The sequence below is a fragment of the Montipora capricornis genome, chromosome 14 (genome assembly GCF_036669925.1).
Source record: "Montipora capricornis isolate CH-2021 chromosome 14, ASM3666992v2, whole genome shotgun sequence".
Taxonomy (NCBI): Eukaryota; Metazoa; Cnidaria; class Anthozoa; order Scleractinia; family Acroporidae; genus Montipora; species Montipora capricornis.
The window spans coordinates 35,267,331-35,293,285 of record NC_090896.1 but is presented as its reverse complement, the minus strand read 5'-3'; the positions used below and the strand labels follow the sequence as shown (position 1 = coordinate 35,293,285).

Here is a 25,955-nt window from a genome sequence, read left to right as displayed (position 1 = left end):
GATTTTTTTCCCCAGGGTTTGAGTTGGGCTTTAGTATGACCAATCCCTTTGCACTCGTTTGCTGGGAAGCTCAGTTTGGAGACTTTAACAACAATGCACAGGTATTTCATGGTTTCCATGAGGAATAATTCATGGCCAATTTCAAGTAATACAACTGCGCTCACATTGAGTTAATGTTTGGGAAATTACATCATTAAATTTAAGCCATACGTAATAATTATGTGAAATGCCCTGGAAAGGTTCTCCCATCATGGCTAGGTCCACTGGATTGCCATTATTTCTATGCACAAGGGGTTGCAGAAGTGCTTTTTGTTCTAAACTTCGTGGGCGAAAAATCCTTTAATTGGTTCGGGGAAGTGGGTGCAATCGAGGGAGATTTATGTCTACATTTGTGGAAACACTAAATTATCAAACATTTGTGTTTCTACGGCGGAGGTAGTGAGCTGCGTGGGCCTTTAGTTCAGAGAATGACATCACATTTATTACGTTTCACAGTATTAAAACCTTCTTTAAAGTAAAATGATTTGAGAAAAGCGGCAAAGCATTTTGTCAACGTAACAATGTAAAACGTTTTAAGGTTTTCTTTTTGAGCATTATAAGAAGTTGTGTAATGACTAATGGCAAACCGATTTTGTTCGTTTGTCACCACAGTGTATCATTGACCAGTTCATCAGCAGTGGACAGGACAAGTGGGTTCGACAAAGTGGCTTAGTGATGATGTTACCCCATGGATACGAGGGCATGGTAAGGTTGCGGGAAAGGCAGAGAAATATGGGAAAAGGTCAAAGCAGAGAACTATTGCTTTTTATCAAAGAAACCCAAGATCACAACTAAGCAATTTGTCGGTGAAAATAGAGCGTGGGAGGGACAGGCTACACCATTGTAAACTTTATTTGAATATAGAACTTACTGTGTATGGCCTTCTCGGCCTTGTTTAATTCATCACGTTGCGTAAAGAAGTCACCTACCAAAATATAAAATGCTCTTACATTGTTCGGGGTGTGCAAAGCCATTGTTTAGGACGTTCTAGTTGTTTTGGGCATCGCCGATGCTTACTGAAGCTCCTTATTAGATCCCTGTTTTCGTGGAAATTCATCGATCTTTTGACTACTTTTTCCTGGGTTTCAAGTTGTTTCCAAGCAACCACTTGCGCTTGCTCGTTTAAGACTGGGAACGATTTGTTCTGAATCTTGTTTGTTGAGGAAGTTGAAAGAAATTCGTCCCCCTGGTTAGCTTTTTGCATAACTTGTTTAAGTATTTGTTTTTTTTAACTTTAGGGGCCGGAACACTCCAGTGCCAGACCAGAAAGATTTTTGCAAATGAGCAATGATAATCCTAATGTGTTCCCAGTAAGTGTGGTCGCCATCTTCCATCCACTGCTTATTTTAATAAACCCCTTACGAACCTGTGACTTTTGAAAACCGTCCGTTCTTACAACTCTGGTATTTCATTTTGGCTAAGTTGTAATTTTGCTTTGTGACATTACGTCATAATTATCGTCATTGTGTAGATCGTCATCATTATCAACGTCATCATCGTCGTCATCAACATCATCAACATCGTCATTGCCTGGTCGTCATCATTATCGTGAACATCGAATTTCACGATGAAAATTTAAGGCTTCTTTCTTACCCCATCATGAGTCATGGTGATTCTCGTTGCAACTCTACTTTACTTTCTGCTGCTTTACTTTGAGTAGTTCCCTTCACGTCAGATGTCATATATTTCTTTCGCAGACTTTGGACGAGTTATTTGAAGTGAATCAGCTGTATTCCACAAACTGGCAGGTGATGTATTTTGCCAAGTTCTTGAACTCCATTTTCAGCACTGTAGCTATCCAACAATGTCCCCTTACAAGAGGGCTTAGCTTTCCTTGAGGCACCAATATTCTCTCTATCCGTACATCCAGGAGTCATCAAACCCGTTAACTCCCCTTGACCGGCATTTGGCTGTTTTTTAGTTCGTGGCACCATACCCTTTTTCATACGTTACTAAAAGTAGCCCCATTTGCTAGAGAATAACACAGACCATTACCCCGGAAACTCCGCGCCTTGTACCCTTTTCGAATGGAGTGGTTGCGAAACGTGGCCTATCGTCCTTATCTGAGAACGTTTAAACGTCTAGCATTTAAAGCAAGTTCAATTACAAAGGCAGCGCCCTCTCCTCAGTTGTGTTAAGACTCGCAGTGTTCATCCACGCGCGCGCGTGGAGTTGAACCCACAATCTCCCTCTCTTTAGTCTAATAGTTTGCCTACGGAGCTTAGCAGTTGAAAGGGTTTTATTTATTTGATTTGTACAGGTTGTTAATTGCAGCACACCTGCCAATGTCTTCCACATTTTCCGTCGTCAGATTGCAATGAACTTCCGTAAACCTGTAAGTTTCCATTACTTTCTTTTATGTAGAATTTCGAAGAGTAAGCGTCAGTGCTCACTTTTTTCAAGGGCACTTGAAGAGGAGTGGCTTCTTCCAATGAAAGGAACGGTTTGTGAACTCGTTGATCTCACTTGTAAGCTGCTTTCCTTGTGCAATTTTCTATCATTTTGAATGATATAAAAAGCATTTCCTTCGTAAACTGTCAAAGATAAATTCTATTTTGTTATTTTATTATAATGCTACATCTCTGTGTACAGTTCTAACCGTGGACAAAAAAGTAATTACCTGAAATTTAATATAGCTTTAGTAAACACCCGCCTGTCCTTTGCTGAACTGCCAAAAATGTGCATTGACACTTCTCCAGACGCCTGATTAGACCACAATGCCCTTCATTCGTTAGCCTGCACGCAGGCGGTTGGATGGTCGAAAAAACCGGAATTCGTAATGAAGTCGCCATCTTGGGTTCGCGCGGCTAGGTCTGGGCCCGTCGTTTTGTCACGGGGCCCAGACCTATCCCACGCTCTTCCAATATGGCGTCTGATAGTGTTTCGTGGCGACACAACATCTACCGCCTGCAAGCAGGCTATTCATTCGTTTGTCGTTTATACGTAGCTTTGAGGACCTGGACATGTAGCTTTATTGTTGATTTTTGTTTGAGAGCAAGAGAGGGGGCTTATTTTCAGAACTGGAAACAAAAGAGATTTCATATCTCAGGATGCTTCATTTCCGAAGATAGTTTATAGAGATATCATGCCTCCCTCTAGCTGGAACAAAAGAGTAGTTGCTTCTTGTCTCACAGTTTTGTTTTCTTTTTCCGCGCACACTTGTAGCTCATTTTGTTGACGCCCAAGAGCCTTCTTCGATTGGAGGCGGCTAGATCGCATGTCGATGAAATGTCAGAAGGTATGTGAGAAGGTTAACTCTTTTACAGAATTTTCTGCGCTCGTCTGGATTCAAGATGGCAAGTGATAATGACAAATGCATTCGGTAGTTCGAGACCATACTGAGGCCTGGAACTAACTGTAGACACTTGAGGTCGAGGTCAGTCAGATTCTGAGTCTCTGATATGACGACTCTACCTTCAAATACTTAATCACAAAATCGTTTTTGCGTTCTTTAACTTGCTAGGTACTTCGTTCCAACGGGTGATTCCTGATTCCGGGCCAGCATCCAACAACCCGGAGAAGGTCCGCAAACTGCTTCTCTGTACTGGTAAAGTCTATTATGAACTTGTGAAGGTGAGTTGAGCGAGCTGCGACTGACAGTTTGGATTCATTGTTATCAATATTAATACAAGTTGCAGTGTCCTCCAAATCTAAGTGAAGGAGTGGTTTAGCGGTTCCGGCGTCGGATTGGCAGGTACCTTGTGTATCCCTAATTAAAGTGTATTCATTGGCTTGGTTCGAAATTCGTCTCTTCCAGGCTTTGTAAATAACGCCATCGAGTTCCCAACCAAAAGAAAAACCGAGTATTTCGAATAATTTGTACAAACAGCTTTCGGTGTTATCTTATCTTAACCTTACAGGAGCGTAACAAAAGAGGGTTAGAGGAAGACGTTGCCATTACTCGAGTTGAACAGGTACAGTTCTTTGTTAATCTTGCGTGCACTTCGAAATGTTTTCGAAATACTGTCAATGTTTAAATGAAATCAAAGGTTCTTTCTTTCATACATACATACATCTTTATTTACCCTCGGATTTTAGAGTAGCTTGGTGTAGCTAATATCTCCGAGCATTTACCCTCCCAACCATGATACACCACAGAAGCCAGACCACAACACCGGGAACTACATGCCCTACTTTTTGCGACAAGTGTGCGGGTTCTTTTACGTCCCACAGGATTATGAACATTGAAGGGTTGTGAGACGGGACCTCCGGCTTATCGTCCTTATCCGAGACGACTAGTGACTCTAACCATTTGCAGATGTAATTACAAAGGCAGCACTTTCTCCTCACTTATTTAAAGACACTGAGTGTTGGTCCGGCCGGAGTTGAACTCACGACCTCCCGCGTGACAGCCCGGTGCTCAACCAACTGAGCCACCGGTGCGCGTTCAGATTTTCCAGATAAATTACTTATTTTCTAAACTAAAACTAACCTCGATCTCATGTGAGAGTGTTACAGCTTGCCCAATGAAGTCAAGTCCTGTTGGACGGGGTATTAAAATACCTGGATGTGTGACCATCTGGTAATATCCAACGCTGTACACTCTGGGGAGTCACGCTGTTTGGCTTTCAGCAAGAAAGGCTACCAATATCCCACAAAAATGATATTGCGTTAGAACACATTTATTCCATAATTGTTTTTAATAAAATCATTAGCAACAAGGTAACGGTCAAAATCCTTATGGTGTGATACCCTCATTACTGAACGAATACTAGAAAAGGATACAAAGCAGGAATCAAAGGCACCTCACTAATGCTTGATTACTGCTAGTAATTAGTTAATTGCAGGTCCACATTAGCCATTTGGCTGTCCATTTTTAAACCTGCATTACGAATTAATTGATTGATTGATTGTAAACCATTGAAACCAACATGAGCTCTTTTCAAGGGAGGGAAGATTATCATTTTCATTGGTGTCCTTGTTTCAGATAAGCCCTTTCCCGTTTGACTTAATAAAAGCCGAATACCAAAAGTACGACAATGCGCAGATAGTCTGGGCACAGGAAGAACCAATGAACATGGGATACTGGACTTACGTCAGCCCGCGACTTTTCACAGCTGTTGGAGCCAAACCCAAGATAAGGTTTGAATAAGAATGATCCACAGGCTTGGCATCTTTGTTGTCTGGGTTGTCCGTGCATTTTAATACCTTCATACTTAGTTACCTTAGTTCGTTAGTTAGTTCATACTTAGTACCTTCCATAGGAGGGGTGTAAACCGTAAACAAAATGTCAAATATTACATTCTGTCGAGTGTTCAATCGTCTTACTCTCCCGGAGTCGAATAATTAGATGACTATATTGAGGAACTTCGTGTCTTGCTTCCGTTCTGGCAAGTCGTAGCGAAATACAGGATGAAAAAGAAAATAGTGTAGTATTTCAGGGTTCAGAAACGTGCCCTCTGAGCGTTAGCCCTAGTAATGGAAACGGGCCCACAGGTAAATCACAGAGAAGTGATATGTTCTTTCCTGTAGTAACGATAGGATGACTGTGCTATACAGGGAAAGGAATCGTTTAATCGCAGCGGTTTTGTCCTCGGGAAAAGACAAAGTGAAAAAGGCAGTCGTGAATGGAAATGCGAAATGCGCGAACGAAAAGCGACAAGATGAAAACGACCTCTGCTGCTATCTCGAACAAAGCAGTTGAGAAATTGAACTTAATTGCAAACGTTTTAAAGTGATGTGTCGTTTTTCCCTTGATTTGTAAAACATCACTGCATGGGGGGAGTCTGTGAAAAGCCTCTATCCATTCAAAGAACACATTTTAAGGAAAGGAGACTGGAATTTGATGTTCGTTTACGACCGTTTACCCAATTTTCCCAACAAGTTTTTTTCCAAGTTTTTGGCTTGCTAGTGTAACACATTTTGCCCAATCAGGAGACACCTCGGCACATGTCTCGGTGCCCATATATTTAACAAGGTTTGCGAAAACAATTCATCTATACTTTCCATAAAGAAATCCGTATTTTCTCAACTCTTGACACTTTTCTTTGTTTCCTCAGTTATGCTGGCCGCCCTCCTGCAGCCTCGACTGCAACAGGAAACAAACACAACCACATTTCCGAACAGGAAGACCTCATCAACCAAGCTTTGGAATAAACTAAACTACTTTTGAAATTTATTTCTGACCACGAGTGCTAGTAACGAACGCATAAACAACGACAGTACTATTCCTTTTTTAGGTATTGTCTTTTTTTATCTCGGGAATAACAAATAATTCGGAAGTCGAGATATAAATTAGTTGTTTCATTTTGGAATTCAAACAGGGATAAAAAGGATTTTAACACTAACAATCGGTCGCACAACCGCGAATCTTCACTGAACAGATGCCATGACAGCGTAAATGTTCTTTTTGTACTCACCACAAGTGGAGCGTCGACAAGTTTGCTAGGTTTTTCCATGGTTTTCTTCAACGTATTTTCTGATTAGAACCATGTCTGTAAATTGCACACAGTAAATGATTAAAAGAACTTGAAATTTCCTAATATCGTCCGAGATTGATGCTCTTACTGCAACGAAGAGACAAAATTGTACAATGGGGTGTAGAAGTCCCGGGGGGGGGGGGACTCCCATATGGAACAGACGGGGATGCTCGTCGGAAATTTTGAATTTAACCCCTAAAGGAGACCATCTGGGTGTGGCTCAAGCTTTTTGTGACCCCTAAAAGAGACTAATCTGGACGTGGCTTAAGGAAATTTTGACCCCTAAAAACAAGTTAAAAAGAAAAGTTGACTTCTGTTTCTCTTCGCGTAATTCTGTGTTTCTTTGCGGAACCCTAAACGAGACCTTGGCGGCTTAAAATATTGGCGCTTTTCCCGGAACACCCTAAGCGAGACCAAAATCCAAAATTTACACCCCTAAGCGAGACGACGAGCATCCCCGTCTGTTCCATATGGGGGCCCCCCCCCCTCCCCCCAGGGTAGCAGTACGACCTTAATTTCGGGAGCTAAAACGCTTTCTCTCTCATTTTTCCCAACATTCGCCAGAATTCTTAACGTGGGAGTTTCAATTAATGTTTGAGCTGTAAAGCTTTTTTCCCTTGAAAACTCCACGAGGGGTTGGACGTTTATTCCGCCTTTTGTGGAGTAATATGACGTTGATTCATTTGTGGAAAGGAGACGTGTCTCGCATAGCGACAACATTTTTTTTGGTATATTTTTCTTTCAAAGAAAGGTCAACTAATGTAGGACTTTTTTGCCAGTCGAAGGAACGTTAGTTAAGACCGGTTGTGATGTTAACGTGAGACAAAGAAAGAACGGACCACGAGTGATTCCTGCCACATGCTGTCCTTTTAATCTTAAAGTCACGCAATCCGTACTACATGTATGACTTCGTCACAAAACATTACACCGGTGCCTTCTAATTCAAAGGTATTTTTGTGCGGTTTATGAACATGTGGGAAGAGCAGATCTTAACAAATGCTTTTGGAATCCTAAAAGAAAGTTGCGGGTATCCACGCATTTTTCAAAGATAATTGATCAACAATATTTGTAAAAAGCTTTAAAACACAAAGTAATGTATGGCGTTCTTTTCCAAATTGAAGCCAAAGCATCTCTGAAAAATGCACGGTTACCCCCAATTTTCTTTTTGGATACCAAGAGCACTTGCTAAGTTCAGCTTTCTCTGTATGGTTTTAAACCGAACCGCGCAAAAATATCGCTGTACTACTGAGCACAACCCATAGGAAACCTGAATATCTCGAGATGCGCAGAACGTATGCGCAATAACAATAGTCAGCAACGTCCTTAAACGCGAAGTATCTTTCACGAGAAGGTTATTTACAGGTTAACGCACTCAGCAAGTGAATTATCGGGATTTACTCGCACAAGTTCACCGCGCACCGGTGGCTCGGTTGAGCACCGGGGTGCCATGCGGGAGGTTGTGAGTTCGATTCCGGCCGCACCCACACCCGAACTAGCCGCAGTTAGTGGTTGGATAACCTTATCCGGTGGATAGTCACTGTCTGTCAGTTTCAATATCTGAACAGACTATGTACTTATTGACTGAGTGGGAGGGCCGAGCGGGAAAATATTTGGCCCGAGATAGTGCGCCATGACCGAGGGCCACATATTTTCCTGTCCGGCCCGACCTAAACTCAGTCAATAAGTATTTTATCATATGGGCTCTTTACACTATTTAAGAGCACTCAGAAGATGAAGTTAAAAAAAATTAAAAAGAAAAATATGCACAGGAAATTTATCTACTATCTTGCTTGCATTTGCTTTTCTGACTGTAAATTACTTGGATGGTTAAAAGCGACGAAATCCCCTAAAATTGCATCGCATGGAGCAGTACGTGTACCTAGTAGGGCCGTACGGCTTTTTCCGGCCCTGCTCGCGCTAATGCGTACGACCCTCATAACGGGCATTTTCCTAATAGTTTTGCAATGAAAGCGCGCACGGGGCCTTACGGGCCATATGATAAATGTCAGTATTAGCTCTCGTAACTGAGGATACGCACACTCTAAGCGCTTCTTGTTAAAAGGTGTGTAAGAAAATGTAGGTCAACAAGTCAACGTGAAGTATATTTTATACTCTGGATATAGTAACTTACCACTGCTTAGAGCTATACAGCCTTTGCAGTGCCGTAGCCAGGGAAGGGGCCGGGGGGCCCGGGTCCCCCAATAATTCATGTCCACAGGAACAGGACTGACAAGAAAAACCTTGTCAATGCTGCCAACGAGTTTGTGGGACAATACAATTGTTTGGGAGATTTACAGCGAACGAGCTGCCCCGAAACTCGTCTTTCCTATCAAAGGTAACTCAAACAGATGAGCTGGGAAAAGACCTGTAGCCTGCACATGATACATTGATCCACCAACACCGGGCAAGTTGGATACTGAATTACGGCTAGTATCTGTAGAGAGTGAAGTGCAAACTGCTGTTGAATGAGTACGATTTGGTTTATATGACACGGTACTATAAGGCATTACCTATGTCAATTGTTTGATCTTTTCAACGTCGTTTATTTTTGTGGGGCATTAGCAGCCTCTTTCACTTAAGTACATTTTAGAAAATCATTTGAGGCTGGCTGTCTTGAACGGATTGGTATTTGCACTTATTAGTTTGGCTAAAGCTACAACCACCTTTATGAACATGCACTGTACCAAGGTCTTCTTAATGTAGTTTTGCCGACGTTGCTGTTACTACTACTCAAATATTAATAACTATTCAGACCACTCAGTTCAGGAACCGCGAAAAGATGGGGCTCAGGCTGGCCACAAGGGCTTCAGCCCCCACACTTTCTTAGTTTTGCTGTCAAAAAAAAAAGATTTGGCGTTGCACAAATGAGAGTTTGTCTGCAAATAGATAGCCTGTGTACAACCGCCCGCTCTCCGAAAAAAAAACATTGGAGAGGAGTGTGGGTGGTTGTACACACGCTACAAATAGAAAGAATGACCCAAGCTCAAATAAGAACAACCAAACGCTCTTTTAAGCTGTCCTGTTGATAATAAAACCCTGTTGAGTGAGGCGAGTTGCCTTGTGGTTGAGCGTAGTGGTTTATAATCTCTTCAAAAAGCCGTATGTTGTCACAGAAATCTGTGTAATCGGCATTGAAAGCCAAGTTCTAAGTTGAAACAAAAAGAGCCTCGCACAGGTGGAATATATATGTGCTAGTTTTTAAAATCTGGTGCATTTTTAGCGATTTCAGGAATAAAAATTTCAAACATTTTCAAGGGATTTTCCCCCGGACTCGCCTTAAGTTCGCTCGCGCCTTTGGCGTTCGCTCCGCCAAGTTGCTACTCCCTAATAATAATTCTTCACTTCCGTCAATCATCTCTGTTTAATGTCTGTATAATTCCTAAAAGGTTGACACATTTTTTTAAGCCGAGCGAGATTGAAGAATCGGAAAATCATGACAGTACTGAAAATTCACATTCTCCGATGACATCGTCGACGTTGTCTTGCAGACGAAACAGCATGCAAAAGGAAATCATGCAGAAGTTTCGCCTTTTATTAAAAGAAGACGAACGCATTGCGAATGTTCTTCTCAAAGATAAAGCCATAAGAATGTCCAATAATGCCAGCACGGTCTGTTGTGTCAGTAGGCATTGTTGACAGCATCAAGAGCTTCTTTGCATTTGGGATCAAGTTTTCCATCGCCACCTAAATTCACAGAAGTGAACAAACCCATCAGAAGTGGTGCTAAGAGGCCCAGCCAGGGTAGGGGAAGGGGAAGGGGAAGGGGAAGGGAGGGGGGGGTTGTGTTCCGTGTCGCTTGTCTCAATTTTAAAAAGTCTTGTGTCGCTGCTTTGTCAATGTTTCACGTTGCTGTGACCGTTGCCGTCAGAAATTTAACGAAAGGATGTTGTTTGTCGCGATTTCACTATAAGTGCTGTCGGTACTTTTTAGGCCACGTAACTTGTCGGAATTTACCCTGACAGAGCCTCGGATCGAACCATGGCTCTGGCTCTCTGTGTACATGAAGGAGAACATGCGCTGTAGGATTCTTATAGCCAAGAATTGGCTATTTGAACCTTGCGGCGCCTGCTTACTCCTTGTGCTAGCATGAATGCACCAATTACAGATGCTTTTGTTTGTTCTTCACAAAAACCACTTTGTTTCGGGGTTCCCCAGAGCTCTTCTCTCCTTCATTCAAGAGGGCAGATCCTTTAATTTCTAAAAGGAGACAAGGGGAATCTTAAGGCAATAAATTTTTCTACTGCATTCAGCCTGTAGTTCCAAGTTTTTTTTGGTTTTTTTGTTCTTCATGTAGTCTCAAGAATACATGGGCTTTCTCCAGTCATTTCACAATGCCTCTTTGCATCCATTTTTTCCTGGTCACGCCAAAACGCAGACTACAGACTGTGCTGAATGTGCGGGGTAAAATATGGTGTTACCCTCACTATTACTCAGAGCAAACCGTAAACAGGCTAACCTGAATGTTATTTAGGCCTAATAGACTATTTTACCGTCGTTGCTAAGTTACCTGGCCTAAGAATGGAAGCGAAGCTGCCAGTGACCCTGTTCTGATACAAACCTTCACGCTTTTGTAATGTTAACGTAGAGTAATTAGAATTACAACAACTCAATTTACATGATAAAAGCAGTGAAGACTGTATAAATACAAGGTCACCAGAAGCCTCGCAGCCATTCACAGGCTAGGTCGCTGAACTAACAACTGTAAAATGGCCTATTAGGCTAACCAGATTGATGTTCAGGCTAACTGAATTTTCATTTTACAGACGGCCTACACAGTCTGCAGGATTCAGTGTCCCATTTTTTCCCCATCTAGTCTTCTATTCTTGGTTTTCACGTGACGTCATCAATATTCTAAAATGTAAAATCACTGAGCCCTGGAGTTTTTAGCTTTCTTTGGTCATTAAACATGCTAAATATATTTCCTTTTGAAGGTTTTCAGTTCGATAGCAACCTTTGTTTTTATAGTAGGGCATTTTGAAATTCAGTGTTTTCACGCCACAGGATATCAAGATGGCCTAGAGAATGTGTCAAGTATGCTTGAAAAAAATTACTCATTCAGTGATTTTTAGCAATCTAAACTGTTGTGGTATTGTGAAAAGTGTTAACGTGAATATCTGCTAGCTCAAAAGGGCGAACGGGTCGATTTTTATAGCAGAATTGAATTCCAGATGTTTTGATTGATTTCCGGCCGCCATTACTGTGTCCCTCTCCAGGACACAACTATGGCGTTTCCATACTGAGCTCTATAAATCTGTGTAAAACATTTTGACGGCTAACTTGAGTACGAAACATCGCAAAGACCTGAGACTCGGCAAAGTAGATAAGCTATTAATCTCCTATAATATCACCAATTCTTGACTGTTTTTATGCAATAGTTTTGATTTTATTTTTTCGTTACGTGACAGCGAAAACCAGCAATAAAGCAAGATTTTATTTCGCGCAACGAATACCCAACCTCCCTCCCTCTCCTTCAAAAATTAAATTATCAATGCCACAAGATCGACAAAAAGTTTGGTTTTACCAAACGAGTGCGAGTTGATAAAGGTTGAATTACCACCTTGAAAGCTACCATGGCTGATGTTTTGAGCATTTTCCCTTCGCTTGGACAAAACTTCAAATCAAAAGGCTCCATGAGCCAAGTCCTGAATGTGGAACAGTGTACAGGTTAGCAATGGCTAAGAATAAGCGGTTTGCAACGAGTCTCTAGGGAAACAGGTAACAATGCTGCAATGTACAATTACTGGTGGGCTAACAAAAGGAGCTAATGAGAAATCGTTTGTTTTTGTCCACCAACATGGTGGCTGATGACCTGGCATGGAAGCTAAAGATAGGGTTTTTCGAATAACGAGAAACTCAGTCTGTTAACACTATTCTTGTAACCACTAAAAATGTGATACACAAATTCATTTGTTATTCTACTTCCAGTATCAAAACAAGTCCACAATTATTTAGCCCGCTGTCACGCAAACAATAAATGAATGCCGTACATGCATGGTCAATCTTGTTATTACACCTGATAGGGGACTGAAATAGTTTTACCTGTAGGACATAACTGATTTTCTGTAAGTTTCTCGGCTTTTTTTTTTTGCCTCAAAGTGTAATCTTTCCGCAGCTGACATTAACATTCCATCCAATGTTCAAGAATCACTGGTTACCAACTTGTCTTTAATAAAATTTCAGTTCTCCAGATCTCAGTTATATTTTCAAATTCAGTTCACTTTGACAATCAGAGACAATCTCTGCAAGACAAACAACGGGTCCATTCCGAAAATACAGGTATGATTTTTAAATTTAGACCCCATTCATCATTAAAAGCAACGATGTTCGTGTATAGTGTACGTAACAAAGGCACAACAACAGTATTAAACTCACAGTAGAACACAAAGAAATTCTGTTTCGGCAAAAACAGCTTGGCATGCAACCATGCGCAACGATCATACAAATCGCTTGAATGGCAAGGTTACCCATGAAGATTACACCAAAAATTCCTTCATTTTTCCCCAGCACAGCGATAAATCGTTCATTGCGCAAGCACGCGTTCGCGAGTTAAAAAGGAAGAGCTGGCAATATTTCTGGGAGCTCTGGAAAGGTAAAACTTCGCAGCAATTTGTCAAAGGAAGTTTATACTTTATGCTGTAAAAGTTTACAATTGAGTTTATACCTTCACGGGCTCCTTTAATATTTCTCGCAGTTGAAGTGTCAAAAGTGAACGGTGTCTGCAAGACTGAAATGAGTTTACTACTTTGTTCAGTTGGATTCTTGGAAGTTCTTCCATTTGAAATAATTGCAGGAAACATCGATGAGAATTCAGAATGCTGAAAGCATGAAGTGTTAAAATAGGCATGCTGATATGAATATGATCATGGGGTTCAAAATTGGAAACCCTGGTTTTCCACCAAAATGTTATCCCACTGCAGAAGGGCAGGTACAAAACTCAGGTCTCTGTTTATACCAACACAGAAAGAAACCCAAACACTCATTACAGCTATCCTGGCCTTAGGCCTAAATGAATGCTTAGGTTTCTTTCTGTATTGTTAAAAAATTGACCTGAAACCTGTGTTTTGTACCTGTCGACTGTAGTATCTTTGCTCTACAACCATTTTTAGACGTCATAACACCCTACAATTTGACACAGCGTACTTCTATAAACTTACCATATTGTAGATCCTGAATTTTGCAACTGTAAATCGTTTCACCATGCACGACTAACTCTACATCATCTCTGTCAGGGGTTCGCACAAACTCCACAAGGTAGCCTTCACTTCTCAACAGTGCTATCACAAACAACTTTAACGTCAATAAACTGCGTATTAGCTCATCTTGGTCCAACTAAGCTTGTGTTTTTTTTACCTTGAAGTCCTTCTAATCGAGCAGTCCGATGTTCCACTATTCCACAAGACATGTAAGGACCAAACTTGACAGTTACTTTGTGCTTAACCATTTCATTTATTCATTAGTAATTTTGTTTTGACAAGATGATCGAAAGATTTGTTTACAGCAACGTGTTCGCCATCTTTGTTGCCCTGAACGTTTCAGCCTTATTCTTTGATTGGCTCACCTTTGACCAATAAAAGAGCGTGTTAGCTTCGCGTCTTCTCTTGTCGATTGCAATTTCATTTTACACGAAATCTGTTCTTCGGTATTCCAATAAAAGTGCTGCTGATAATAAGGTAAGTTTTCTGTCTTGTGGGACTTACATTGTATTCACGCCTTTCCTCATACCATGTGTGCAATCACCCGAACCTAAAATATCATCCGGAAGAGAAGTACCTGTAGTTTCATTGTGCCTGGTTTCCATATGATCTGCAACGGTCTGCGACACGGTCGTAATGGTCGGGAAAGTAGAACCAGATTCAACTTTCCCTACCATTACTATCGTCTCACAGACCGATCGCAGAGCGTTGCAGATCATATGGAAACTAGGCTTGCAGAAAGTCTCCATTTAATAACCTTTGTTGACATCGATCGCCAGTTAAAGACTACCGCAGACGTACAAGAGTTAGATCGTCTGGCCGGGTGAAAACAGAAACACACTGTTGTTTATAACTGATGTTTCGACAAACTGCAGACCACCCGAAAATTGAAGATCGAGGGAGAAATCCGGCAGAGTTATTAACCGACGCCAAAGGGTATTGTTATGTGGCTGAATTTATTCCCCCAGCAGCACGCGCTCTCATTGGTTACTTCGAGGTCATATGACATCTAACAATAAAAATTGTTTCCCGCCAAAATTCTCTGAGCGGGCAACAGTGCAAAATCTATGACGTCAGAGGGTAACAGTGCACTTTTACCCGCAAATGTTGAACGACGAACTGTTGCTGTTGCTGTTGCTGTTGCCGTTGCAGATTTTTCTTTTTGTGCTATATAACAAATCACTTAATGACTGGTCCCTCGAGAAACAGTTCATTCTGTTTTCCTCGAATCTCAATGTTTCCCTCGCCCGCAACTCAGGGAAACATTGAGATTCGATGGACCAGTCAATAAGTGTTTATTGAGCCATTTGTCAGTGCAAGAAAAAGTGCTTGTTACCAGTTCCCGCACCTTGGTAAGACTGAACCAAACCACTTCTAAAATATTTAAAACCAGCTGATCCTGTTGTGAAGAACAAGGATATGAATCTTCCAGTAAAATTCGATTTGTACTGATGCAGAATAAGCAACCTCTGTCATATTCGAGTGGAGGTTTCACAGCCTGTGAAAGGACTCAACTATTCTCTGATAGAGAACTGTTGGGGCAATTAGTCTTCCGAGTTGAACGTAACAATCACTTCTTTTATCACCAATGGCAGAAGAATGCTATTGTGATGTACATGTACTTTATTAACTTCTTACTAACCGAGCGCGAGGGCCGTACTGGGGAATAATTATTGGCCCGAGGTAGTGACAGTACGGACCGAGCGCAGCGAAGTCCGTACAAAAACGGCCAAGGGCCAATATTCCCCAGTACGGTCCCGAGCAAGTGAGGTTAGTAAGTACTTTATTATATGGCTTTTTAATTACCTTTTGCTTTGTTTTTGCAAGCTCGTAATGGGCCCGTGGGCATTACGGGAGAATAATGCCCTACAATTCAGTCACAGCGCGCGCGTTATATCGGCTACAAACACAAGCCATATAATAATGACTGATAAAGCAGTTAAAACTGCATCACATCAGTTTAAAAGATATAAAGTAAATAAATTCTATAACATCATCATACAGGATAAAAAAATATCATACAATATAAAATTAAAATTAGAGTTTCCTAAAATAAAATTATATTAGAACCACTTTCATTGTTCAGAAAGAAGGTTGCGCACAGGATAAGATTTGTAAGAAACCCTTAGCAAAAATGCATTTTGCAGCTGTATTTGACTTGTATGTGGGAAACAGTTGATTGTGACATCTTTCACCTCGGAAGACAGAAACTACTTCTGCACTTGACTCTCAAGATGACTTCTGCTCAGTTTGTCCGAAATGTCAGTCAATAATCATCCCAAACAATCCTCCTCAGGTCTATACTCACCCGGACGATCATGCTTTACTTACTTACGGTACTTCTGCGCTGGGGATTACAACTTGAATTACTTTGAGATTGGCCCTTTCTCTCAATGACCACAAGCAAAGATATTTTAGAGACACTTCTTGAGGGTTCCCGACAAAGTAATTAGTGATAATGGTCCGTGGTACACCCTCTTTGAGTTTGAGCCAATCTCCACCCCAGAGCTCTTCCCTTGACTGAAGGAGAGAAGAGCTCTGGGGAGCCCTGAAACAAAGTGTCTTCTCGTTGGTTTTCGTGAAAAACAATCAAAAGCGTCAGTAATTGGTGCATTTGTGTTAGCACAAGGAGTGAGCAGGTGCTGCAAGGTTCAAATAGCCAATTTTTGGCTGTAAGAACCCTACAGTGCATGTTCTCCTTCATGTATATAGAGAGCCAGAGCCTTGGGTCGATCCGAGGCTCTGGTGAGGCTCTGCCAGGGTAAATTCCGATAAGCGACATGGCCTACAAAGTAGCGACAGCACCTAAAGTGAAATCGTGACAAATGACATCCTTTCTTTAAATTTCCGACAGCAACGGTCACAGCAACATGAAACATTGACAAAGCACCGACACAAGACCTTTTAAAATTCTGACAAGTGACAAGTGCCCCCCCCCCCCCCTCCCTTCCCTGGCAGGGCCACTCTGGTAATGAGAATGAGCTTGAGCCATTTGTGCATGGCTGTGAGATGAAACATGTCTGTAGTTCCCCCCATCTAGTCAACTGTAGTGTCAATATCTTTGTAGTGACCAATAATAATCATGATATTTACAGAGAAAGCACCACTCACAGCAAACTGTTTTTCAGGGAGGTCCTGCATTTGATCGAATTGGAATTTAGAGACATGGGTTTTTGAGGAGAGGGGAAAACCAAAGAACCCAGAAAAAAACCTGTTGGAGCAGAGTAAAGAGCCAACAACAAACTTAACCTACATATAGCCACGAGTCCAGAATCGAACCCAAGCCACATTGGTGGCAGGCGAGTCCTATAACCACCAAGCCATCCCTGCACTCCAATCAGCATTATTTGATCTAATTGTTTTAAATTTGTTTTTCAGTGCGATATGCAAAATGCAACCTCTCATGAAATCCCTCAATGGGAAAGTGAAAGATTTCAAGAGGATATTGCCTTTTTGTCTGAAATGTTTCCAGCGTGTGATGTCAGTACATTAAGTGACTACTTGAAAACATTTTCTGACGATCCCAATTACAAATCAACCATAGTCAACATTCTTTTAGAAGGAGAGACATCCATGGTAGATCAACAACTAGATTCAGCAAAGAAGCATTGTGGAAATTCACAAGAAATAGTTGGTTTGAAATCTCAGGGGAATAGAAGTGATGGAAGTGTAGTGAGAGCTGATGTTGATGGAAGTAAACATGATCCAAATGTTGGAATTGTGGACAAAATGCAAAATGGGTTAGGCAATGATGTACTTCAATCTATTCCTTCAGTGACTTTGTCTACTTTAGGGAGACAGTCATCTGAGGCATTCAGTTTGGATTTGAATGATAAAGAGAAAAAGTCCCCTTTAAAACGAGGTGCAGAGCTTAAATGTGATGGATTTTCCAGTGCCCCTGATGATGATGATGTAGTTTTTATCAAAAGTGTTGACTTCTCACAGAACCAATCATTTTGTCGGACCAGGCATTCTGACTCTGCGGAAAACTCCCAAAGAGAACAAAGTGGTATCTGCATACGATACAAGGGTGGGGCTCTTCACCCATCAATGAACAAATCCAGAAAATTGCAGGTGATAGAAATTGATAAAAGAATAAATGGCAGCATTTCCCATCATTCACCAAGGAAAATCACACAGTCCAATTGTCACCCTATTGACCAAAATTGTGTGCGTGTTTCTGAGAGGTCAACGTTATCAGTAACAGCAACATCTGTTGAGGAAGATGATGATTTACCTGAGTTTTCTGCAATCATGGCACCTGGGTCCAAGAGGAAAGTGACTGAAGGAAACAGTAACAATTCTATAGAAATTCCAAGAAAAAAATTAACACCCTTGACTGCGCCAGCCCCTGCCGCTCTTGGTGATCTGGAAATTTTGAAAAAGGTTTGTAATGAAGCAAGAAAAGGTGTTTTCTTTGATAATGGGAGCTTGATTTTTGCTCTCTGCAAAAGGATTAAAAGTTAACTACAGAAGATTCTTGATCACCAAGTCAAAGCAAACTAGCCCTCAAACATCCTTTAGTCTAAAGAAAAAAATAATTAATTAGCAATAATATTCTTGTTTGACTAGAATGCCCACAGCTTTTAACTTACCATCACACCACAGCCTATCGTCTTTGCAAGGACTTAGTCGTACAGCTGTACATAATCATAGCTTATAATTTCCGTTTTCATTGTCTTTTTGGTGGGGATGGCTTACATTTACCAATTTCCACATTGTGTATTGATTAAGACAAACAGTATTGTGTGAAAGGAAACTGCATTGAGGTCTGGATTCGAAATGGCGTATCAATTTTTTTGTACAGTAAAGTTTTGTACGATGCAAATGATTTACATTATTCTCAGGCATTCATTTAGGAGATTCTCTGGGCTTCAAAGCCTGGCTAGCTGGTCATGATGTGTGGAAAGCCAGCTCACTTTTTTCTGGATGTACCACCCTAATAATAAAACCTCTGTATAAGCATGTTGCTACATGACCTAATTGCTGTCTATGGTGCCTCTCTGTGTCATGTATATGCTTTGGTTCAGGTTTTTTCCCATTCCAATTATTTTTTAAGCAGGTCAGTGTTGATTTTCCTTTGTTTCAGATTATGATACTGAATAATAGAAGCCTGAAAATCAAGATTGAACTGGTTTGAAAATTTTAAACTGAAAAAAAATTTGAACCACAGCATAAGAAATTAAATACATGTTAAGGTGAACAGTTATGTGTGGCAATATTCATTCTGTTTGTATGTGCATCTGGTTTTGTATCTGAGTGTGTGTGTAGATAAACTCTTCCCTTAACCCATTCATCCATGTGGCGCCCTTCCCATTGACGGGTAAAATCACCTGGCGTTAGACAGTAGAATCTATAAGCCTCACTTTTAGGAGGTGGTTAATGCTATCTTTTCACTTCTTTCTACCTTTAACATAGCCCAACTGGGATCCAGAGTCCATCAGTATTGCCAGGCCCTTGGTTGTATCTCACACACTGTGTGTCTTTAATGGAGGGGGCATACAGCTGTACATGACGTTTTTGACTGGTTAATGCAAGGGACATAGTTTTTGACAGATTAATTAACCCATTGACTCCTTAGGTGTTCTAAGGGCACCCCGCCCCCAGTTGACAAATAAAATCATCTGGCATTAGACAGAGTAAAACCTATGAATCTCAAGGAGTCAATGGGTTAATGGAAGAGACATAGGGCCGATTATTAAAACATAGTTTAGACAATGTTTAACAAAACCACGTTTTTAAGCCATTTTCAATATTGCTAACAATCATATCTAAATATTGTCTGCTGCTGATGGTAACAAGAAGGTTTGCATTCCAGACTAGACAGCAATTCATCTACTTAAAACATACCATTTATAAAGAGATTTGGAGGTCCACTGATTGTCTTAAGCTGTGGCCTAAGTTAGACTTAGTTTAAATAACTGGCCCATAGTTTTTAACTGGTTAACCCATTGACTCTTTGGGCACCTTAGGATGCCCCCTGTTGACGAGTAAAATCGTCTGGTGTTAGACAGAGTAAATTCTGTTAAGTCTCACTTCCAGGGGTCATTGGGTTTAAAAGTTATTGTAAATTTTAAAGTAAGTGATTTAGCTATCGGGCAAAAAGGGTTCTATACTTATCTGCTACAATAAACACCCGCATATAAGAACACTTTTTTCAGGTTTAAGGCTGATCGTGTTCTTATTTGAGGGGTGCTCAGTGAGAAATCAGCCTGAAAGTGTTCTAAAATGTTCTTAAATTTGGTTTCAGAAATACTTCAAATTATGTACCGTAAACACCGGCGTATAAGCCGCACCTTTTTGCTCTATTAGCATAGGTTTAATTCACATACAATGCTGTTTTGTAAAGGATTTTATAGTTTGTAATGGTCCTGAACACCAGTACTTTGATGTAAGTTACTGTACTGTATTGTATCCTTATCCTAATACCCTTTCCCTTTCCCTTTGTACTACGAAAACCACTGATCTGTGGAATGGGTGGGAATTTACATGTCTCCGTCCCACCCACTTTCGCTTGAAATAGTTCAAATTCTTAAGAAGTATTGGCAGAACTGAGTGCATATGGAAGGCTCTGTAATTGTGGAAAAGCTCTTGGAGGAGACTTGAGAATGAAAAGTACACAAGAAATTATCAGAAAAGGGAAAGACTTCACCACAGGTTTCTTCGTGGGGAGTTCTTCTACGATTTCCAAAGTAAACAGGGTTAATTTTTAAAACATGTTTTTGCATTGTTGCGGTTGTTATAGCAGACCTTAAGCCCGTGGGAATTTCTTCAAAATGTTTCACAAAAGTGGGCGGGGCAGTCACTCGGTAATTCAGGCCCATTCCACAGATCGGTGGTTTTTGTACTATTAAGAACATATTCTATTTATCAGGCTGAATTTGTTCTCATTTATGTGGTGCTTTATTGGCCAAATTTCATCGTGATGTTCTTAATCCACTTGTTCTTATATGCGGACCGTGTTTACTGTATTCAAAGCTCATGACTCTGAATCTTTAAGCCCAAAGTCTTACTAAGTGTAACTACACATACATGTGTACCGAAGTTTGTGAAACTTATCTCCTGGACTCCTATTTTCAACAGGTCTTTCCTGAAGCTGATACCAACTACATAACCTCCCTTTTGGAAAAATATGCTGGTCAACCTGATCGTGTAGCCCTTGTGGGCAAAGAACTCACAAATAATTCAAACCCCCAGAGTGTGAAAAAGAAGGCAGTACCATCTGTACCTTGGTTCTGGCAACCAGAAGAGAACAGATTAATTCAATTCACTGATGCAGAAAGCAGCGCTTTAGAGAAAGAATATTTAAAACAAGACGTAGAGCATTCTGGTCCAACAAAGGTCAATATCAAGCTACCTGGGTCAGCAAGAAGATATGACATTGATTTTTCTGCAATGACCATGACCTGTGATAAAGGCCAGCAGACTAAGATAATTCGTGTTCTTGGCGACAGTGAGGGAAACAAGCTAATGAGGTAAGGGTAACCCAATATCAAGATTCCTGTATCTTATTCTATACACATACATTATTAGATGGTTTTGAACAAATATTAAGAACATATTTTCAGATTTTCTTGATACACGCTCATATTTCCTACCAGCCAATCAAAATGCACGTCTGACAATACTTAACCAATCAAAATTCGTGTGATGTCACAGCCGTATTTACATAGTTACTCTCATCTAAACGCAGCTATTGACCAATGAGAGTGTGCGTACTATCCTAATTATTTTGCAAACTCATAAATTATCTTATGTAGGACCCTTACTTTTCAGCCAAGGTTCATTCCATAATTTACCATTTGATCAGATGGTCAGATCAGGACAAGTTGTGTACATAAAAAAATAATCAATTGTTCTTTTGTTGTTTAGTGGTAAAAACTTAGTACCAAAAGATGCCCTTGCTGTCCCTGAGGGTTGGCAAGAGCAGACCGGTGCCGTGGAACTGATCAGTGTGCGCCCAGGTTCTGCTGAGTGGGAGCATGTTCAGCGAAGCTTAAAGAGAAGTGTGAGGAAGGCACATGTTACAAATATACAGCGTGTTCAGAATAAATGGCTCTACAGGAAGTATGCAATACAGAGGCATTTGATTAAGGACAAGAATGGTAATTCATTTCAATTAATTTATCATACAGTTGCCATTAATTTTCTATTATTGGTTTAGAATGAAAATTTGAAAAGAAATTATTTTGACTAGTGCATCATGGATGCCAGCTTTGAGTGTTCATGTCTTTAGGTCATTGTGATACAAGGTATCATTTTAATGAAGAAAATCAGACAAAAAATTAAGGCTAACAAAAAGCATCAGAATCAGATTTACAGATATTGATTAATGACACTTTTCTTTTGGTTTTTATTTATAATGTATCGATGAGTTTGATAAAGTGATTTTTTTGTAGGGCCAAAATGTGTAAATGAGAAAGAGTTATTCCATGGTACCAGGCTTACAAATCCAGATGTCATTTGGCAAAGTGAAGATGGATTTGACATGCGTCATTCTGCAGATGGTATGTGGGGACGTGGAACTTACTTCGCATCAGAGGCTTCTTACAGTCATGAGGGATTTGTGCACTATAATGTGCAGAGAAAGGAGTATCAACTTTTTCTGGCCCACGTTCTAACAGGGGACAGCATTTCTTTGCCACCAGACAGAAACATAAAAATGCCGCCACTAAAGAGAGGGTCCAGCATCCGGTATGACAGTGTTAATGGTGTCACTAATGGCTGCATAGTTTATATTCTGTATAAGCTTGATATGGCGTACCCTGCATACCTGATTAGTTACACATCTAGTAATTAATTTTTGGACTAGCCCATACCAGGATGGTAGAAAAGTTGTAGAGAAAACCTCTGATCAAGTTCAATGTAGGATATGGCAGCATCCATGTTGACAAGAAAGTGATTTATATACATAATGTTATATAATTTACAAAATTATCTATAGAAGAAAGACTATTAATAATCTTAATGCATAAATATTGTGAATGTTGCAAAAGTTAAGAGCAGTTTCACTCTACTTGATTTTTACTTCAAAGACTAAGAAATAATTTTGTATTGAAAAAGACCAAGTAATAATGCTGTGTTTTGTCCACCAAAAACCAGATTAGTAACAGATTCAGGATATGGAAAAGGATTGAACAGTAAGAAACAAACAGTATTTTAAAAGTTAGTTTTGGTATTTTAAAAGATAAAAGTTGGGTTGTGATGAGTGTCATGCACTTGAGTTCAAGGTATTATCTGGGCTCAGTGTTGTTGTTATACTATCAGTGGCCGCCAAGATATTAACTTCATTTCACTGAGATGAGATTTTCCCCCACCATTGATGTCAGTGACCACTGACGTCAAAGTTCTTTGGATAGGACTGCGCACACTCTCATTATCAGCTTAACTGCTCCCATGGATCCCATATATTCACTGTTTGTTTTTGCAGTCTGGAATAAGCCTGAAGAGGGAAGAAAGTTCTCAACATCAATTTTCCCACAGTAATTTTTGAGACAGAAAAATTAGAACATATACACTGTTCGTTTACACACTACACTTTATATTCATACCACTGTGCATCTCTAGAAGTATATTTCATGCTCCTGACTAGTTGGGTGATACTAAAACAATTAGACCCTTTGCCCTCAAGGGCCACGGGTAATAGCGAAGCCTCGTGGGCTATGGATTGACCCGTTGCTACGGGTCTAATTGTTAATTATTCACGAGTTAACGTGCCAGCCAAATAGCCAGAAATTGAGCACTTCGTGTATGCCAATACTGGAGAAATCACATTGTAACTGTCTATAACCGGAAAAGAGTTTTTCCAGTCCAAGGACTCTTACAACACGCACACATGAAAAATGATCATGATTCATCATTTCAAAGCCCATTTCAAATGCATGCAGCTAGGTTTTTGGTCTAAGATAGTTTAGGAACCCTGTACTAAAGTAATGATTATATTGGAAGATGCTTTTTAACCCATTCATCCCTGAAGCACGCCTGATTGACCAGTAAAATCATTTATCGTAATGTGGAAAAGAGTGAACATGATTTTTACAGTAAACTAAGTGGATGAATCACTTGCATGTAGTTAGAAATAAATTTTGAGTTACTTTGTATTCAATCTTGTATTTCTTTTTACTGCTTCCTGCCTTACTCATTTAAATTTGTTGAGCGTTTATGTATTATGTTGATAGTGGTGAAAATAAAATTATTATTTCATAGTTTATGTTATTAATTTGAATAATAACATGAAGTTGACAGCGGTGAATTTGTTCACTGTACTACTGTATGTACATGTAAATTGTTAGAAAAAAAGTAAAATCTTGGTTGTATTTATGGTGCGCTCTAATTAATATTGTACAGGAGGTTACACAAAGTTACGCTCAAGGTTTCAACCGCCTTGGTTTGCAAAGTAGTGAATTAGTTTGTGAGTTAAAGACTTGTTATTGAAAAGGGCGAATGGGATAATTTATTAAGAACTGTCAGATGGTAGAGGTTTAACAGACGTGAAATATATGATTGTGCAATCTGAACAATTCTTTAGACCATATGAAATCCGAGGATACCTAAACTTCGAGCCAGGATTCGAGCTAGGATCCGAGCCAGGATTCCAGCCAGGATTCGAGCTAAGATGAGCTTTCTCCGCTATTTATTCTCAAATCTCTCGGTTAGGTTAGGTCTCGAATCGGTTAGGTTAGGCCTATTTAGGTTGGTTCTAGTCTAGTTGGGTCTAGTTAGGGTTAGGGTAGGTCTCGGTTAGGTTAGGTTAGGTCTCGGTTAGGTCTCGAATCCTGGCTCGGATCCTAGCTCGGATCCTGGCTCGAATCCTGGCTCGAATCCTGGCTTTATTCTTAGTTTATCTCATGAAATCCCAGTCCTTAATCCAACATGGTTAAACATTGTTTTCCATTGTTCATCTCTTTACCCAGAGGATGTCATTGTTGCGCCGTGGTAAAAAAAAACTCAGTTGGGCTTGTGTTAGACAACGCTGACATGATATATGGACGTGCGCACGTGTAAAAAGAGCTCAGCACCGTGATTGGATAATTCGAATTGATATATGTTATTTGCCAGCTGGGAGGTCCGTATAGCGGTCGAGGGCAGCTTTTTCAGGACCGAGGTCACAGTTTTTCGCTATACGGACCGACCCTTAGCTGGTTAATAACTTGTTTATGTTTTCCGTCTCTCTCTCCCGTCCTCTCTGAAATCACTTTATTAATTGTTGACTCGCACCGCGCTTGATAGCGAATGTAGCATTAGAGCGACTTACAAATCAACATTTTATTTGGATTCTATTTCCAAACCTCTTGTCTAATAAAAAAGAACTACTGTGTGTAAACAGATTTGGTGTCAAAAAAAATGAAAATTTAAGGTCATCACACAAGCTCACGCAAAGCTAACAGTTCCGCCCGCCGTGAGCGGATGAGAAAATTTCACCCGCTCCCGGAACCAATCAGATTGCAGGATTTGTTGAATTCCGCCCAGTCACGCACTGAGAAAAAAATTCCAGTCGTCAATATTGACTGCAAGAATTAGAAAATGGATGAGTAGCGATGTAGTCCCCAGGGACTACATGCATGGATCCCCATGATCCACTACAAACAACAACAAAAACAACAATAGTCTATTTGCACTGCGCGTAAATAGAGGACCATAAAATAAGTGATAGAACGTGATTGTCCCCTAGAAAATTACTAAAACGCTGATCTGGCTAGGAGAGTTAGAACCCCACACTTTTTATACAACTATTTAAACGTCAATCGTATTTTCAAGACCGCCTTATGTTGACTACCATTACTGCGAAAAAGAAAGAGAGATTGTCAGTGTCTGAAGAATTACTGAGTGACTGCGCTTAACCAATGACGAAAGGAGATGTGCAAAAACGAAACAGGTTGTATATGCAAACTTCACTGTGTAAAACTAACAATTACATTACACGGCCAACGTTTGTATAAACGTAACCTTTCCTTGTACTTGTACATGTTCATTGCCGTGACTTTAACATCTTCACTTCCCACGGCCTGCTCCCGTCTGACCTTGTAGCTCAGTCGGTAGAGCGGCGGAGATCTAACCCGAAGGTCGTGGGTTCAATTCCCAACCTGGTCAGAGTTTTTCTCTGTCCTTGTGTGGGCCCATTTCCATCAGTAGGGCTAACGCTCACATGGTTCATATGGGATTGAAATCTAGCACTTCACATTACACTCTATTCAGTTAACTCTGTTTAACAATTACATTGTACCCGTTATTGGATGAATAACAATCTCGTCCCCATAGTCCGCATTCCTTTGGTCAGCAGCAAGAACACGTGTTCTTAGTGCTG

At 40.5% G+C, this 25,955-nt stretch overlaps 3 protein-coding genes across 4 annotated transcripts in view; 2 read left to right on the top strand and 1 right to left on the bottom strand.

The window, feature by feature from the left end:
* The window catches only part of LOC138033636 (2-oxoglutarate dehydrogenase complex component E1-like), a 35,756-nt gene extending 29,235 nt beyond the window's left edge, over nucleotides 1-6,521 (top strand). The window contains exons 18-27 of the mRNA XM_068881426.1: nucleotides 16-101; nucleotides 652-744; nucleotides 1,278-1,349; nucleotides 1,737-1,787; nucleotides 2,300-2,374; nucleotides 3,205-3,277; nucleotides 3,503-3,612; nucleotides 3,900-3,953; nucleotides 4,967-5,121; nucleotides 6,039-6,521. Coding sequence (XP_068737527.1) covers nucleotides 16-101; nucleotides 652-744; nucleotides 1,278-1,349; nucleotides 1,737-1,787; nucleotides 2,300-2,374; nucleotides 3,205-3,277; nucleotides 3,503-3,612; nucleotides 3,900-3,953; nucleotides 4,967-5,121; nucleotides 6,039-6,135 — 866 coding nt within the window. The 3' untranslated portion in view covers nucleotides 6,136-6,521. The remainder of the gene's footprint in view (nucleotides 1-15; nucleotides 102-651; nucleotides 745-1,277; nucleotides 1,350-1,736; nucleotides 1,788-2,299; nucleotides 2,375-3,204; nucleotides 3,278-3,502; nucleotides 3,613-3,899; nucleotides 3,954-4,966; nucleotides 5,122-6,038) is intronic.
* A 3,282-nt stretch (nucleotides 6,522-9,803) lies between these two features.
* On the bottom strand, nucleotides 9,804-14,035 carry LOC138032043 (UPF0728 protein v1g117062-like). Of its 2 annotated transcripts, none has more exons than XM_068879624.1 (3): nucleotides 13,809-13,949; nucleotides 13,613-13,732; nucleotides 9,804-10,142 (listed from the first exon to the last, which is right to left on the bottom strand). In XM_068879624.1, the coding sequence occupies exons 1-3, from the start codon at nucleotides 13,897-13,899 to the stop codon at nucleotides 10,078-10,080; spliced, it is 276 nt and encodes a 91-aa protein (XP_068735725.1). In that variant the 5' UTR covers nucleotides 13,900-13,949; the 3' UTR covers nucleotides 9,804-10,077. The 2 variants fall into 2 exon arrangements, with proteins under 2 accessions (XP_068735725.1, XP_068735727.1); XM_068879626.1 differs by lacking the exon at nucleotides 9,804-10,142 and adding an exon at nucleotides 10,190-12,100 and having other exon boundaries at nucleotides 13,809-14,035.
* A 10-nt stretch (nucleotides 14,036-14,045) lies between these two features.
* On the top strand, nucleotides 14,046-24,167 carry LOC138032042 (uncharacterized). Its single transcript, XM_068879623.1, has 5 exons — nucleotides 14,046-14,128; nucleotides 17,030-18,037; nucleotides 20,735-21,126; nucleotides 21,524-21,756; nucleotides 22,051-24,167. Exons 2-5 carry the CDS (start codon nucleotides 17,036-17,038, stop codon nucleotides 22,449-22,451), a joined length of 2,028 nt encoding a protein of 675 aa, XP_068735724.1. The 5' UTR covers nucleotides 14,046-14,128; nucleotides 17,030-17,035; the 3' UTR covers nucleotides 22,452-24,167.
* Nucleotides 24,168-25,955: the final 1,788 nt, after the last annotated feature.